General features: G+C 39.8%; 1 protein-coding gene and 1 pseudogene across 1 annotated transcript in view; one reads left to right on the plus strand and one right to left on the minus strand.

Annotated features, from left to right (window-relative positions):
* Positions 1-17,162, minus strand: part of SEC23A (SEC23 homolog A, COPII coat complex component) — a gene marked incomplete at its 5' end in the record, with an annotated part of 71,019 nt that overhangs the window by 53,573 nt on the left and 284 nt on the right. Inside the window, 6 exon segments of the mRNA NM_001133206.1 lie at positions 150-294; positions 1,332-1,411; positions 5,850-6,086; positions 6,909-6,995; positions 7,535-7,592; positions 10,087-10,328. Coding sequence (NP_001126678.1) covers positions 150-294; positions 1,332-1,411; positions 5,850-6,086; positions 6,909-6,995; positions 7,535-7,592; positions 10,087-10,307 — 828 coding nt within the window.
* Positions 2,127-5,475, plus strand: LOC112128800 (large ribosomal subunit protein P1-like; annotated as a pseudogene).

Genomic DNA, 17,162 nt, shown 5'->3' on the forward strand with positions numbered 1-17,162 from the left:
ACAGAAGTATTCTTTGTTGATGCTGAGTGAGAGAATAGGGAGGAAAAAAAGCACTTTGATTCTTCTTATCCTTACAATTACATACACACACACACACACACACACACACACACACACTTTACATTCCAAAACAAAACCATCTTCCCTACCTCCAGCAGTCCTACAGCTATGGAAAGTGCCACTCCGGAGGAACGCAAAGGTCTCTTTCCCTGTGGTACAGGCCAAGGGTCTCGCTGGAGTTCTCCTAGAAGATCTGTGAGATTCATGTCTATTTTCTGTACTGGTTGTAAGAATCTGAGAAACAAAATTAAATAAAAAGCCATTTGTAAATGTTTATGGGTGAGAGTTAAAGAAACAAATTTCACTTTCCTAAAAATAGAAAACAATACTCTGAACACACAGCAGACCAATGGTTCTCAAACTTTCGTGTATATGAGAACCAGCTGGAGGGCTTGTTTTAACACATATTGCTAGGTCCCAGTTCTAGAGTTTGTTTCGGTAGGTCTGGAGTGGAGCCCAAGAATTTGCATTTCAAACACATTCCTAGGTGACACTTGATGATATCAGCTCCAGAAACCCAGAAACCACATTTTGAATACAACTACAATAAACAAAACACTCAAACCAAGTACTACTTCAGGATTTCATCTCTCACTTACTAGTCTAATAAGTTTTAGGTTACTGAAATAATTATGAGAAAATACATCAACTAAATTTTAGTAATACTACCTCTAATTAGAAAGCTTAGGGGAAAAAGCTAGCAGAGCGTGGTGGCTCACGCCTGAAATCCCAACACTTTGGGAGGCCGAGGAGGGAGAATCATAAGGTTAGGAGATTGAGACGGTGAAACCCCGTCTCTACAAAAAATACAAAAATTAGCCAGGCATGGTGGTGCATGCCTGTAATCCCAGCTACTTGGGAGGCTGAGGCAGGAGAATTGCTTGAACCTGGGAGGCAGAAGTTGTAGTGAGCCAAGATCATGCCACTGCACTCCAGAAACCTTAGCGGGAAAAGCTACCTCTAAAACTAGGAAGAAAAAATAAAAACCTTGGCTGCCCTGAAACCACACAAAAACAAGTTTTTTCCAAAGTTCAAAATAAAAAATAAGGAAAATAACAAAACTAAAGTAACTCCTTACATTGTTAAGACAAAAAACAAACCATTTTAATGACATGATTTTGACTCAATTCTTTAAAAAGTATGTTAATACAATTTACTTATATTCCTAAAAATATTTAACAATATAGTATCACTGAATGCCTATGTTCAAGGGTATGGAAGGTTTAAAATAGCTATAGAAACAGTCAAATTCTCTTCATCATATTTATTACCTGTTGGAAGGAGGTGGCTGCTGTACCTGAGGACCACGTGTCGCTTGAGTAACTGGTACTTTAGAGAGCCCCAGCATTTCCTGTAAAGAGATTACTTGTGCAATATTCATTTAATTACTTTTACAAAGATTTATCAACTATTTATCATGTATAAAATGCTGTGCTAGACATTAGAAACACAAAAAAAATACCAGGTCTCCTTCCTCAGAAAACAAACAGTCCAGTGGGAGAGATTATCAAGAAAACAATAACACAAAATACTCATCATGAGACAGCAAAGCACAAGGTGTTATATAACCTTGTGTAAGAGGAAGCATATTAGCTCGAAAACACTTTATTTCCAATTAACAGTCAAAATAAATTGTTGTGTAACTTAAATGTCCATACTTCTTAATGTATATTCATTCATCCATTTCAGCAAACTTTATCATAAGCACCTGCTATGTGGCAGGAATATAATGGTAAAAACTAACTAGTCCCTTCCCTCATGGAAATTAAAATCCAGAAACATAAATTAATCAAATCAACATATAAATAAATGTAAAATTGAAACAGTAGTAAGTGTTAGGACATGGGGAGTTATAAGGCTCACATACTTTGTATGTATATACATCTTCATTTTCTAATGTAATTCATAACCAAACTGCCACCTTTGTTTTGAATTTCAGATATGTGCACAATTTCTCTCTAGACAAATGAAAATAATGTTATACTAAATTTTTCTTGAATCTAGAAATGCTTAGTCATGAAGTACTGGAGTTATAAAACTGTGTAACAGAAAATTGAAGTCTAAAGATGTACAAAGATAAAATTAGTGAACTAATCCGGCCATATTTCGTATACTGTTAGCAGAAACAGCAACTCTTTACTAAGAACTTAATATGTTCCATATTCTATGCTAAAATCTTTATATATACTATTTCCTCACAAAACAATAATGAAATAGATTTCTTCTTAACTTCTACTTTATAAATGAAAATTGACAATCAGAAAGACTAAGTAATTTGTCTGAGGTTACACAACCAGTAAGTAACAAAGCAAGATTTTAAATCCAGGTTTTTCTATAAAGCCCTATAAGGGTTTACACCATATTGAGAATTCCAAATTTAGTACTAATAACCTGGCAAAATAGGTACTGTTTATTCCCTTCTATGAAGGATGAGATAATTAGCAAAGACATAAACCCAAGATCATACAACTAGAAGAGTTTAAGATTTGGGGAGCAAAGGCCAGGCTCTTTTCAACTAATAATAGGGAAAGAATAGGGAAATTTAACCTAAATAGGGAAAGAAAATAAAAATGTTTCAATGGAGAAAAAAAATTTAGTCTGCAGGCATTCACTTGCCTACTGAAAAAGGAAGATGTGGCCAGGCGTGGTGAATCACACCTGTAATCCCAGTATTTTGGGAGGCCGAGGTGGGTGGATCACCTGAGGTCAGGAGTTCGAGACCAGCCCGGCCAACATGGTGAAACCCCATCTCTACTAAAAATACAAAATTTAGGGCCAGGTGTGGTGGATCACGCCTGTAATCCCAGCACTTTGGGAGGTCAAGGTGGGCAAATCATGAGGTCAGGAGTTCAAGACCAGACTTGGCTAACATGGTGAAGCACCATCTCTACTAAAAATACAAAAATTAGTCAGGCATGGTGGTGTGCTCCTATAATCCCAGCTACTTGGGAGGCTGAGGCAGGAGAAGCGCTTGAACCCGGGAGGCAGAGGTTGCATTGAGCTGAGATCGTGCCACTGCACTCCAGCCCGGGCGACAGAGCGAGACTCCGTCTCAGAAAAACAAAAAAAAAAACTAGGCCAGCCTCGGTGGCTCACGCCTGTAATCCCAGCACTTTGGGAGGCTGAGGCAGGGGGATCACCTGAGCTCAGGAGTTCAAGAACAGCCTGGCCAACGTGGTGAAACCTTGTCTCTACTAAAAAATACAAAAATTGGCCAGGCGTGGTGGCTCACGCCTGTAATCCCAGCACTTGGGGAGGCCAAAGCGGGCAGATCATGAGATCAGCAGATCAAGACCATCCTGGCCAACATGGTGAAACCCCATCTCTACTAAAAACACAGAAAAAAAAAATTAGCTGGGTATGGTGGCATGTGCCTGCATTCCCAGCTACTTGGGAGGCTGAGGCAGGAGAATTGCTTGAACTAACGAGGCGGAGATTGCGAGATCATGCCACTGCACTCCAGCCTGGGTGACAGAGCAAGACTCCATGTCAAAAAAAGAAAAAGAAAAAAAGGAAGATAGTTCATGTGCTTCATATGTATTACATAAGTAAAAGGTACTCTACAATCAGAACAGTAAACCATTCTAAATTCATAATTTAATAATAACATTAATAGTAGCAAACACTTAAATGCACAATTCATTTAATTCTCATGACTACACTATAAGGTACATACTATTACTATCTCTGTTTTACAAATGAAAAAAACTAAAGCACAGAGATTTAAACTGGTTCACTTTCTCTCCTGTCTCATGGAAACATGATTCTCCTCTCTAGGGTGCTCCGCTTCCTGTGCTCCTAAAGGAATCCCTACTATGTCTTCCTAAACCTCACTTTCCTCATCTCACTCTTGCTTTAACTCACCCTCTTAAGTCCCTTTCCTTTCTCCTTCCTCCTAAAGTACATCTCTTTAACTCAGTTCTCTCTCAAATTCCCATGCTATCTCCTCCTTCATTACCTTCAACAAACCTCTTAAAAGAACAAACTTCAGGCCAAGCGCGGTGGCTCACGCCTGTAGTCCCAGCACTCTGGGAGGCCGAGGAAGGCGGATATCCTGAGGTCAGGAGTTCAAGACCAGCCTGGCTAACACAGTGAAACCACGTCTCTACAAAAATACCAAAATTAGCCAGGCATGATGGCGGGTGCCAGTAGTCCCAGCTACTCGAGAGGCTGAGGCAGGAGAATAGCTTGAACCCGGGAGGCAGAGGTTGCAGTGAGCCAAGATCATGCCAATGCACTCCAGCCTGGGCAACAGAGTGAGACTCTGTCTCAGAAGAAAAAGAACAAATTTCAACTTTCTCTACCTTCTCAAATCTTATTCACTACTCATTGACAAACGCATTCATTACTCATTATCCTCCCCATTTAAACCTGCAAACTCCCATAGTATGTTCTCTTAGTTAACTGTAGCACCACTACCTCAGTCTGCCAAGTTTCAAATTAGACTCACCCTCAAAAATCTCTTCCTTTCTTCTTCATTTTGGTCTACCTGGAAGCCTCTAAAGTCTGATTTTACATCTGTCAACTTTATGCCAGGCTTATCTATCATCTTCTAGGGTAACTGTTCTCAACTAGGAGTTGCACCAGAATTACTTAGAAAGTTTTTTCAAAGTACCTACATGAACAATCTTATATATATAAGGTATATATACCAACCATCTCTCAATACAAACAGACATTCACTTATTACTCTCTTATGGACTATCAAAATCTCTGGGCAGAAAAAAAGAAGTTCATTTGAACAGATGATTCTAGTATGCTACTACACATAACTCCTTTTGTCTTGGAAGAGAAAGCTTCAATTTGTCCCAGTGATAAAAACCACTAAAAAGCATATGTAACCATAGTTTCTACACTAAAAATTGTCCAGTCTCAAAATAATTCCCCTCACCAAACATACTAAAAGTATTTAGTTCCTAAGTGAAATGTTAAGAAACAAAAGCTCTCTCCTCAGCTGCCACCAAGGTGCTCGGTTCTTATGAGGAAGCCAAGACCACACTGGGGTGAGGCCCTCACTTCATCAGGTGACTAGCACCATGTTGGGCAGCACCAGCCCTGCACTCGCCCACATCATGGCCTCCATCTCAAGTTCTTCTGCATCTACTTGGACCTCATTCTGCATGACAATGAGGTGACCATCACAGTGGATTAGATCAATGCCCTTGTTAAGGCAGCTGATATAAATGTTGAACCTTTCTGGCCTGGCTTGTTTGCAAAGGACTGGCCAATGTCAACATCAGGAGCTTCATCTGCAATGTAGGGGCTGGTGGACCTGCTCCAACAGTTGGTGCTGCACCTGCAGGAGGTCCTGCCCCCACCACCACTGCTGCCCCAGCTGAGGAAAAGAAAGTGGAAACAAAGAAAGAAGAACCTGAGGAGTATGATGATGACATGGACTTTGGTCTTTTTGACTAAACCTCTTTTATAACATGTTCAACAAAAAAACTGAACTCTTAAGAAAAAAAAAAGAAACAAGCTAATATTCTGCAGTTGCTCTCTCTTAGCCTTCAGCAGGACTCTTCATAAGCCTTCAAATCTCTAGTAAAATACCATTGGTTTGACTTTAAATTTTAAAGATATAGTTAAAAGTGAAGGGTCTTTAATCTGTTTAACAATTTAAGGTACATGAAAAGAAAACTGAAACCAGCACTGAATTTAAAGCCTTTGTTATAATACAATTATATTAGTCATTCATAATAAAAATTTGTCCTAGAAACATACAGAAGGCATTTATAAACATATACAGAGTAACTTTCAGATAGGTGAAAACTACCATTCTTGTTGTTTACCTGCAGTTGTTTGGCAGACAAATCTTTTGTTCCTCTGAAGACATAGCTTTTTGAAATGCCTTCACATCCAAGTTCATGAACCTGAACCATTCTCCCAAAAGTAATAAGTCCAACCAAAGCTGTAGGTGGTAAAAGACTTAATGACATCTGCATGGATTCTTTCAGGGCTTGTAAATCTTCATCTTCCATGCAAGTATCAACCACATAGAGGAATATCAAAGGCATCTGAGGACCACGCTTTTAAAAAATTCACCGAAAAGAAAAAATATGTAGTTTAAAGCACAACATACAAGACAGTCAACAGGGAACTAATTAAATAATGGATACAAAAGAATCCTAGTAAAGCCATTTCAGAAATGAAACAGGTTATTTCTACTGTCATGGAGAGAGATCTAAGACATATCATCAGGTGAAAAATTAAGTTTAAGAACATTAGGTATAGTTACACAGGACTTTCACTTTCCATTTTATTTAACTACATGCACAAGGTTTCATTTGACTCTTATAAAATAATTAGTAAACCTGACTTGGATTTTTGGAGAACTAGAAACTAGCCAGGCTAGACAAATTACTGAATGGTCCAAGTGAATCATAATTGTTTTCTCTAAAACATTCATAAAAGATATTACTTCCACACCTAAACATGTAAACAACTATGTTAAGTATTCAGAAAGAGAATAAAAATGATTTTCCTAAGGACCAATGCAAGATTATTTTCATTAATTAGACCTGGGGGACACATTAGCCAACTCCAGCATCATATTGACTAAATATTTGTTAACTGACCTTCCAACTACAAAGCAAGATTTATAATTTATTGTTTACTGATCTACTCAGTATAGCAAATCACACCACCCTACCCAGTATCTTGGCCACCCATCAAATAACTACAACACAGGAATTACCCTGCTCAAACTGATCACAACAGTTCTTACCTTTGAAATGTTCCATCACATCAATGTGAGAATTAAGCATGATTCCTTCTAAATCATCACAATTTAACAATTATTTCAGTATAAATTTTAAAACTTTCTTAAATATTTGTTCTTATGTTCTTACCAGAACTACATATTCAATGCTAGAAAACTGAGGTAAAAGTTCAGCAGGCTGATTCAGTTCAGATATACCAGCATAGCTAGGTGGAAACTACAAACAGAAAAAAAAACAAAACTTTTTAACAAATTATAGGCTAGAAAGATTAACAAAATTTTAAACAAAGTATTTCCTGGTCATTTAATTATTTTTAAAAAGGCATTTTCATTAAATGAGAAATAATTATTTGTATCTTTTTTTAAATATGCATTTTTCTACATGACTAGTATTTTGGCATTAACATCTGCAATGGATGTTTTATGGGTTTTTTTTGTTTGTTTGTTTTTTTGAGGCGGAGTCTTGCTCTGTTGCCCAGGCTGGAGTAGAGTGGTGCAATCTCCACTCACTGCAAGCTCCGCCTCCCGGGTTCATGCCATTCTCCTGCCTCAGCCTCACGAGTAGCTGGGACTACAGGTGCCTGCCACCACGCCCAGCTAATTTTTTTTTGTATTTTTAGTAGAGACGGGGTTTCACTGTGTTAGCCAGGATGGTCTCAATCTCCTGACCTTGTGATCCGCCCGCCTCGGCCTCCCAAAGTGCTGGGATTACAGGCATGAGCCACTGTGTCCAGCATGCAATGGATGTTTTCTTACCTGATTCCTTTGATAACAAAAGTTGCAAGCCCAAAGTTTTGCTCGATAATCCACTTGACTGTTTAAAAAAAAAGAAAAGATATATCAGTTCATATTTCAGTTCAATTTTACAAAAATCCTAATTTCAATAAAATTAAGTTCTTCCTAAAACATGAACATACTCAAATTGATAGTCAAAGTAACTTTTAAAAGCCATGTAGTTTTAGATACTGCCAATATCTAATTCATACTTTTAACATATACAAGTTTACCTAAATGGTGAATATAACTTTTAACATACAGTAAATATTAGCTGGGTGCAGTAGCTCACGCCTGTAATCTCAGCACTTTGGGAGGCTTGAGGCGGCAGATGGCTTGAGTCCGGGAGTTCAAGACCAGCTTGGGCAATATGGTGAAACCCAGTCTTTACAAAAAATACAAACAGTCATCCAGGTGTGGTGGCACATGCCTGTACTCCCAGCTACTCAGGGGGCTTAGGTGGGAGGATCATCTGAGCCCAGGTGGTCAAAGATACAGTGAGCCAGAATCACAACACTGCCCCCCAATCTAAGTGACAGAGTGAAACCATCTCAAAAATATATATACACATACATACATAGCAAATATCAATAAAATTAAAATAATCCTATTTTTTTCTTCAAGTGACTTCAGTAAGATCTACACTCAGACCTAGAAAACATTTATTCAGGTCAAAAATATATTTACTGAATGCCTAATAAGTACCAACCATTATTTTAGTCTCTGGTGATACAAGAAAAAGAGAACTGCTCTCATGGAGTTTACATTCTAGAAAAGACAGACAGACAAAAGACACGCAGATGCACAAACAAGAAAATACTTTTGGTTTTTTTTGTTTTGAGACAGGGTCTCGTTCTATTGCCCAGGCTGCAGTGCAATGGTAGAATCATAGCTCCCTGCAGCATTGAACTCCTGGCTCAAGTGTTTCTCCCATCTTCAGCCTCCCAAGTAGCTAGGACTACAGACACATACCACCACACCCAGCATACACATATACATATATATATATGCATAGATACACATATACATATATATGCATATATACACATATACATATATCTATGCATATATACATATATACATTTTTTTTTCTCCCCTCCTGTAGAAATGGAGTCTTGCTTTGCTGCCCAGGCAATCTTCCCACCTTAGCCTCCCAAAGCACTGGGATTACAGGCATGAGCTACTGCGCCCAGCCAAAAATACTTTTACATAGTAATAACAGAGATTAAAGAAAACAATGCAGAATGTGAGAATGTGTTTAAGAGGGCTGCTTTAAAAAACAGCCTTCTTAAATAGACAAGTGAAGTATGACCAAAATGAAAAGGAACCAATCACAAGAAAATCTGGAGACAGAAGAATCCGGGCAGAATGCACAGCTACTATACCATTGTCAAGGTAGGAGTAAGTTTGGTATGTTCAAGAATCAGAAAGAGGGTAACAGGGTTAAAGTATTACGTAGATGAGAATAAGGAAAATGGATAACACAAGATGAAGGCAGAAATATATACAGAGGCTAGATCATACAAGGCTTTACAGATCTTGATAAGGGGTTTGTATTTCTCATTCCAAGAATAAGAAGCTACTACTGGAAGATGTTAATCATCTGATTTTCATTCATAAAACTCTAGCTTCTGGGTGAAGAACAGACTGCTGAAAGACAAGAATAGAAACAGGGAGAGCAGGTAGGAGGATATTGAAATTGCCCAGGAAAAAGATGGTGGTATCTTGAAGCAGGGTATACTACCAGAGATGGAATAAGAGGCTGTAAGAGACAGAATCTGTAATGTTCTAGAGGTAGATCACCCAGATTTGCTAGTGGATTGGCTGGGGGGAGAGGGAATGGAAAGAGAAGTAAGAGATGATTCCTTAGATTTTGGCTTAAGTAACAGAAATCACAACATTTTTGGAACATCATGTCACTCAATCATGACTTTTTTTTTTTTTTTTTTTGAGGCAGAGTCTCACTCTGTCGCCCAGAGTTGGAGTACACAGGCGCGATCTCAGCTCACTGCAACCTCTGCCTCTCAGGTTCAAGCAATTCTCCTGCCTCGGCCTCCCGAGTAGCTGGGACTGCAGGCACATGCCACCACACCCAGCTAAGTTTTGTATTTTTAGTAGAGACGGGGTTCCACCATATTCGTCAGGCTGGTCTCGAACTCCTGACTTCAGGTGATCCACCACCTCGGCATTCCAAAGTGCTGGGATTACAGGCATGAGCCACCACGCCCGGCCAATTATGACTTATCTAATGACACAAGATAGGTGGATACACATGCAGCACCACTATTCAGAAGACACTGATGGGATCTAACAGTTTTTATAGTGCCACTTTTACATTTGGTCTCTATATATTATCAACTCACTACAACTAGAACGATCCTAAAATTTTACAGCTCTCTGGATTTTTTTGACTGTCCTAATTTGAAAAAATTAGTATGAACAAAAACAAAGGGATTTTTATAAAAATATGCAAAAAAAAACCCTAGATTTTAAAATCACATTGCCACATTAGTTTTTCTACATATTTTACTTACCATAAAGGATTCAAAACTGCACGGCAAGTGGTCCTACTACACAGAACAGGTTCATATTGAATAGGTGGTAAGTCAGGTCTCTCTTTCAGTGGTGTAAAGAGGGCTGCCACAGGAACAACCATTCTTGTAGCTTCCAGTCGACTTGATGGCCAAACATTCCAACTAAATCGGACTCCATCTCGTTCTTCATTTTGTTGAATGAATTCCAAATAGGTTGTCATTGTGGAGTTTGATTCTTATTTCTGTATCAAAATTTTAAAATATTTTAAAATCCAGGATCCTCTTAAGAAGGTTCAAAATAAGTATGTTTCCCCCTCATTCAGCAATATTAACACCTTAGAAATCAGGACCGGCTGGGCGCGGTGGCTCACGCCGATAATCCCAGCACTTTGGGAGGCCAAGACAGGCGGATCACCTGAGGTCGGGAGTTCAAGACCAGCCTGACCAACACGAAGAAATCCCATCTCTACTAAAAATGCAAAATTAGCCAGGCATGGTGGCGTATGCCTGTAATCCCAGCTACTCAGGAGTCTGAGGCAGGAGAATCTCTTGAACCCTGGAGGCAGAGTTTGTGGTGAGCCGAGATCATTCCATTGCACTCCAGCCTGGGCAACAAGAGCAAAACTCTATCTCAAAAAAAAAAAAAAAAAAAGTCAGGACCAAATGAAAATATTTATCTCAGAAAAAAATTAGCAAGCAACTCATAACAAAATAATTAATGGCTCTACCCAACGTTCCTAAGGCCCAATAAGAGGTATTTAACACTTTTTTATTCACTCTAAAAGATGATGGCAAAAAATAGTGTCTTATTTCTTTAAGGGTATATAGGAAAGAAATGCAAAAATAGGGGGAAACCTAGATTCTATGTTTCCCATATCAGTTTTGAAAGTTATAAGAATTCATATAAACAGATTTCAAAATTATAAAGTTCTAAAACTCACATAGTTTCTATCGAAAAATAACAAGTTTCCACTAAACTTTATAGAAGAGAATGTTTAACGGTATGTAACAAAAAGATTTTCCTAAAACTGGACACTTCTGCTTTGGACAGATAATTTTCTTATTGTGCAAGTACAGGCTATTTGTGGCACAGTAAATAAAATGCTTGATAAGTGCTGTTCCCCCAATTTATATATCATTTAGACTCTTTTGCAGAAATTTACTTCAGAATATTTTGAACATTCCAAATTATGAGAGCATTTTAAACTCCAATTTGAGATATAAAATTTCAGTATAATAATTTAAGTTTACTAACCAAGGGAAGAGGATGCACTCTGGGGAGGGACCAGTATCAAAAGACAGCTCCATTTTTACTGTCTAAATGCCTAGGTAGGATGCCGGCTTTCCTACGTAGGCAACAGCTCTATCTCATGCTCTCAAACTGCAACAGTAGTTAGTCATGGAAGGAAGCTGAAGAATTGAAAGGTGTGGGAGGACAAAGACATTCAAGTGTTATGTAGCAGACATGAAGGACGTCAAGTTGAAAGAAGCGAACTGTGAACCTAGGGTGCCTGGAAAACCCAACATGGATGTTTAAAGTTGCTAAGAACAATAGTGGGACGAGAAACTGATTCTAAAATTTAAGCGAAGAAAGAAGAGATATTATTTGGGGGGAAAAAGTTAGATACAACAATTTTAATTTTAGAAAATCTTTCAAATAAATTTTCATAAAACAAATGACAGAAAGTGAAGCTTAACAAATCTAAGCATTCCAAGCAGTTAAGAACTTTCTCTTCTTTAAATAAGAAAATAAAAATTAAAGAAAACACTGTATTTCCTCCAATCGTGCCAGAATCTTGGAGACAGCTAGAAAATCTTACACTAATCAAAAAAGATTGTGGTTTTTCAAACGTGCATAAAGGGTAAAGAGAAATCCCAAGACTAAACTTGTTTAGAAAAGACTATTTTGGGCCGGGTGCGGTGGCTCAAGCCTGTAATCCCAGCACTTTGGCAGGCTGAGGCAGGTGGATCACCTGACATCAGGAGTTCAAGACCAGCCTGATCAACATGGCGAAACTCTACTAAAAATACAAAAAAAAATTAGCTGGGCAAGGTGGCATGCACCTGTAATCCCAGCTACTCAGGAGGCTGAGGCAGGAGAATCACTTGAACTGGGGAGGCAGAGGTTGCGGTGAGCTGAGATTGTACCACTGCACTCCAGCCTGGGCGACAGAGCAAGACTCCATCTCAAAAAAAAAAAAAAACTATTTTGAAGGTAAATATAGAAGACAGCTTTGAGAAGGGTGGTATGAGCTTTCAAGGAAAAGTGTTGGAAAGATAATGATAAAACAAAGGTGTGGGATATTCAGAGGAGAGTTAGAAGATGTCAAACTCCACCGTAACACAGGTGGCAATAACGAAAAAACAACCAGGATGTGGGGGTGAGGGGGGATTAGAAATCTAGTTTTTAGCAACAGCTTCCATGTTACTGATGTGAATATAAATTCTAAGACTATGCAAACCTCTTCCACATTTATTATACAGAACATAAGGCAAATAAAATTGTGTTTACTAAATTGCACCTATAATTTAAGAAGCATGTACGCACCTACTATGTACCCACAAAAATTAAAAATAAAAAAAAATTTTAAGGTCAGGCACAGTGGCTCACGCCTGTAATCCTAGCACTTTGGGAGGCTGAGGCCAGCGGATCGCTTGAGGTAGGAGTTCAAGACCAGCCTGGCCAACATGGTGAAAACCCATCTCTACTAAAAATACAAAAATTAGCTGAGCTGGTGGTGGGTGCCTGTAATCCCAGCTACTCAGGAGGCTAAGGCAGGAGAATCACTTGAACCCGGGAGGTGGAGGTTGCAGTGAGCCGAGATCATGCCACTGCACTCTAGCCTGGGCAACAGAGTGAGACTCCTTCTCAAAAAAAAAAAATTTAATGAAGTAAAATGAAATCAGAACAGGGATGACTACATTTGACAAAAAATAAGTCATAAGAAATCCAGTGTTATTAAGAAAAAATAAAAATTATAATGTGCCATAACAAAAAAAAATGCATCTAAAACACATCTGCAAAAGGCATTAAAATAGCTGAAACACAAAACAAAAAATGTTTTGAATGACTGTTTTCTCAGTTCTTCCTCAACTTCTCAAGGATATTACATAACTAGTACTTAGGTATTACACAGATATTTTCTCAAAAATGTATGAAGTAAACCTATCACTTCATAGAAAACAACTTATGGTATTTTTTGCCAATGATAAAAATTTGAGCTTTCAAGCAAATATTAAATTGTTTTTGGGTTTTTTTTTTTTTGGAAACGAAGTCTCACTCTGTTGCCAGGCTGGAGTGCAGTGGGGCAATCTCAGCTCACTGCAACCTCTGCCTCCCAGATTCAAGCGATTCCCCTGCCTCAGCCTCCCCAGTAGCTGGGACTACAGGCGTGTGCCACCATACCCAGCTAATTTTTTGTATTTTTAGTAGAGACGGGGTTTCACCATGTTGGCCAGGATGATCTCAATTGTCTGACCTCGTGATCCGCCGGCCTCGGCCTCCTAAAGTGCTGGGATTACACGCATGAGGCACCGCTCCCCGCCATTAAATTGTTTTAAAACTTGTGCCTGCTACCATAAGCTTGACAAGTTCCTAATATGTAAAGATTTTTCTGATGAGATCAGTGTTGGTATTAATGTAATTTGTTTGACAGTATATAACAAAATGTATTAACATTTTGACAGTATATAACAAAATGTATTAACATTTAGAAGATATACATTACTCAGTGAAGCAATATCTTCCAAACGGTCAATTTGTGATATTAAAATATCACACATGGGTAGATGATCCATTCAAAGTGTAGAATAGGCCAATGGGTTTTAAGGTAACAAAGTACAAAAAGTTCACTCCTAAGCTTTCAGATTCCACACCGCAATTAACCTTTTAATTTATTAATTAATCCTTCACACAATTCAACCAAAACAATATATCACAATAAACTGCAGAAATAGATATGAAAACCCACCGGTCTTCTATTTAGCCTTTTTTTTTTCTCTTTGGATACTCAATAATGTTTAAGTTAGGGGTTCTGAAAACCACTGCCTTAGGACCATTAGGAAACCTCACTAAGAAAGGTTCCAGGAGTCTTAGGAGGAAGACATTCACACACAGACAATAGCCAGGTTTAACTTTCTACAACTGGTTAAAAGGCTGGATTGTATCTCTACATTCTTACTTCTTATTAAGACATACTAAATATCACCTGAGTGATATTTGGGCACAACTCTCTTCTCTTCTTCACATTTTTTCCTCTCAATCTCCTTGCTCTATGATCAATTTGCTTGCTAAATCACATCTATTATACTTCTTACATTCCCACATTCCAGCAGTAGTTTGAAGAAAATCCCACCTGTTTCTCAATTGGTCCAATTACATGGCTATGCACAACACCTCCCTGACTTCCCTCACCTTTCCATAGTAGGAGTCATGCAATCTTAAAATCACCAATTCAAGTACAAAATTTGCCAGGCTTAGTCTCATGTCCGACAATGGCATATCTGAAATAAAGTCCTTTTACAAGCCAACTTTACTTTTTTTTTTGAGACAGAGTTTTGCTCTTGTTGCCCAGGCTGGAGTGCAATGGGGTGATCTCGGCTCACCGCAAACTCCGCCTCCCGGATTCAAGCAATTCTCCTGCCTCAGCCTCCTGAGTAGCTGGGATTACAGGCATGAGCCACCACACCCGGCTAATTTTTGTATTTTTAGTAGAGATGGGGTTTCTCCATGTTGGTCAGGATGGTCCTGAACTTCCGACCTCAGGTGATCCACCCACCTCGGCCTCCCAAAGCGCTGGGATTACAGGTGTGAGCCACCACGCCCAGTCACAAGCTAGCTTTTCATAAAATGATATTATTTGATAAGCACTCTCTCCCCTAATACTAACATGTTTGCATAAAAGTATTAAACCAAAGAAATATTATTCCACACACTATATTAGAATGCAGACTTAGCATATTAGTCCCTTTTTTTTTTTGAGATGGAGTCTCACTCTATCACCCAGGTTGGAGTGCAGTGGTGCAATCTCGGCTCACTGCAACCTCCACCTCCCGGGTTCAGGCGATTCTCCCGCCTCAGCCTCCCGAGTAGCTGGGATTACAGGTGCGAGCTACTACGCCCGGCTAATTTTTCTATTTTTAGTAGAGATGGGGTTTCACCATGTTGGCCAGGCTGGTCTCGAACTCCTGACCTCAGGTGATCGGCCTGCCTCGGCCTCCCAAAGTGCTGGGATTACAGACGTAAGCCGCCGCACCCGGCCACTAGTCTTTATTTTTTTTAAAAAAGTGAGCCAAAAGACAAAAGACTATTCCAAAGAAATGTCCGATTTCAGTACAATATACTTCAGTTAAATAATTTATCATAACAGAGCTAAAAGCTAAGAAGCAAACCATTATGTCACTTTAACCTAGTATATCAAATATGTGCCCAAGTCTTTTAAAAGTAAGACTTCCCTGGCCAGGCGCGGTGGCTCACGCCTGTAATCCCAGCACTTTCGGAGGCCGAGGCGGGTGAATCATGAGGTCAGGAGATCCAGACCAGCCTGGCCAACATGGTTAAACCCCGTCTCTACTGAAAATACAAAAATCAGCCAGGCGTGGTGGCGGTCGCCTGTAGTCCCAGCTACTCGGGAGGCAGAGACAGGAGAATAGCTTAGCTTGTACCCGGGAGGCGGAGGTTGCAGTGAGCGGAAATCGTTCCACTGCACTCCAGCCTGGGTGACAGAGCGAGACTCCGTCTCAAAAAAAAAAAAAGACTTTCCCTATGATAGTTTCTCAATATCCTAATTTAAGCCCTTTTATTCATATCTAATTGAAAATGTACTTGCCAAGTAAATTTGAGTTCCTTTCAATTAGATGTATTTGTTAGTTGCCAATTAAATTTGTCTCCTACTTTTCACTTCTAAAATCCTCAATGAATTGTCTTCTTATGATCTTGGACAATTTAACCTCTCTGAATCCTCCGTTTTTCTCATCAGCAAAATAAGAGACTTGGACTAGAAAATCACAAGGTCCCATCTAACTCTAAAATTCTGTAAGTCAATTAAAAATAGCTGGACTCTGGCCGGGCGCGGTGGCTCATGCCTGTAATCCCAGCACTTTGGGAGGCCGAGGCGGGCGGATCACCTGAGGTCAGGAGTTCAAGACCAGCCTGGCCAACATGGTGAAACCCCGTCTCTCCTAAAAATACAAAAATTAGCCGGACATAGTAGCTCGCGCCTGTAATCCCAGCTACTCGGGAGGCTGAAGCAGGAGAATCGCTTGAACCAGGGAGGCGGAGGTTGCAGTGAGCCGAGATCGCGCCACTGCACTCCAGCCTGGGCGACAGAGCAAGACTCCGTCTCAAAAAAAAAAAAAAAATAGCTGGACTTCTGAAATGATGTTCATTCACTACCAGAGGAGAAAGAGAAGGAAAACTCAACATGCATTTATATTTAAATCTAAAACCTTTTTAAACCAAGTTAATTTGGCTAGTTATCCACGGCTTTGGAGGGTAGAGGTTGAGGGAGTTCAAATGAAAACGAGAATTCCACATCCCCACTTCAGTGATTGATGTAGATTTACTATGACTTTCCTCAGGTAGTACCTTTACCACCAAATCGGGAAACACTACCTACCGTAGAAAGAAAGCCCAGTGAGATAGGGCTGGTCCTGCTGGAAAACTGAACCCTTTGTAATCAAAACCCAAGGCATTATCTTTACCTAGCTCTTTTCCCCTTTAACCCCTTTAACTTCCAAGGCTGAATTACGGGTGACGTAGTCAATTGGGTTCAAAGTCTAGGACACTCCATATCTGGCAAGGAATGAAACAGTAAGTCCAAGGGCCCAGAGGCGATGATGGACTTGGGTGGAGGTGGGTGGCCCAGGAGGTGGGGGTGGGTCCTGGGCGAGATGCTCGAACCACCGTTTTCCACACGACTCTCATCTTTCCATCTAATCCAGGGGAGCTGGAGGAGGCCGGGCCCCCGGCCCCGGCAGAGCGAAGTGGGTGAGAGGGTGGCAAGCTCAGCGCTCAACGCTCCCCACGCCGGACCGGGCCTCAGCCTCCAGCACACCTCGCTGGCCCCGGGGCACCG

Source organism: Pongo abelii, chromosome 15 (assembly GCF_028885655.2).
Source record: "Pongo abelii isolate AG06213 chromosome 15, NHGRI_mPonAbe1-v2.0_pri, whole genome shotgun sequence".
NCBI lineage: Eukaryota > Metazoa > Chordata > Mammalia > Primates > Hominidae > Pongo > Pongo abelii.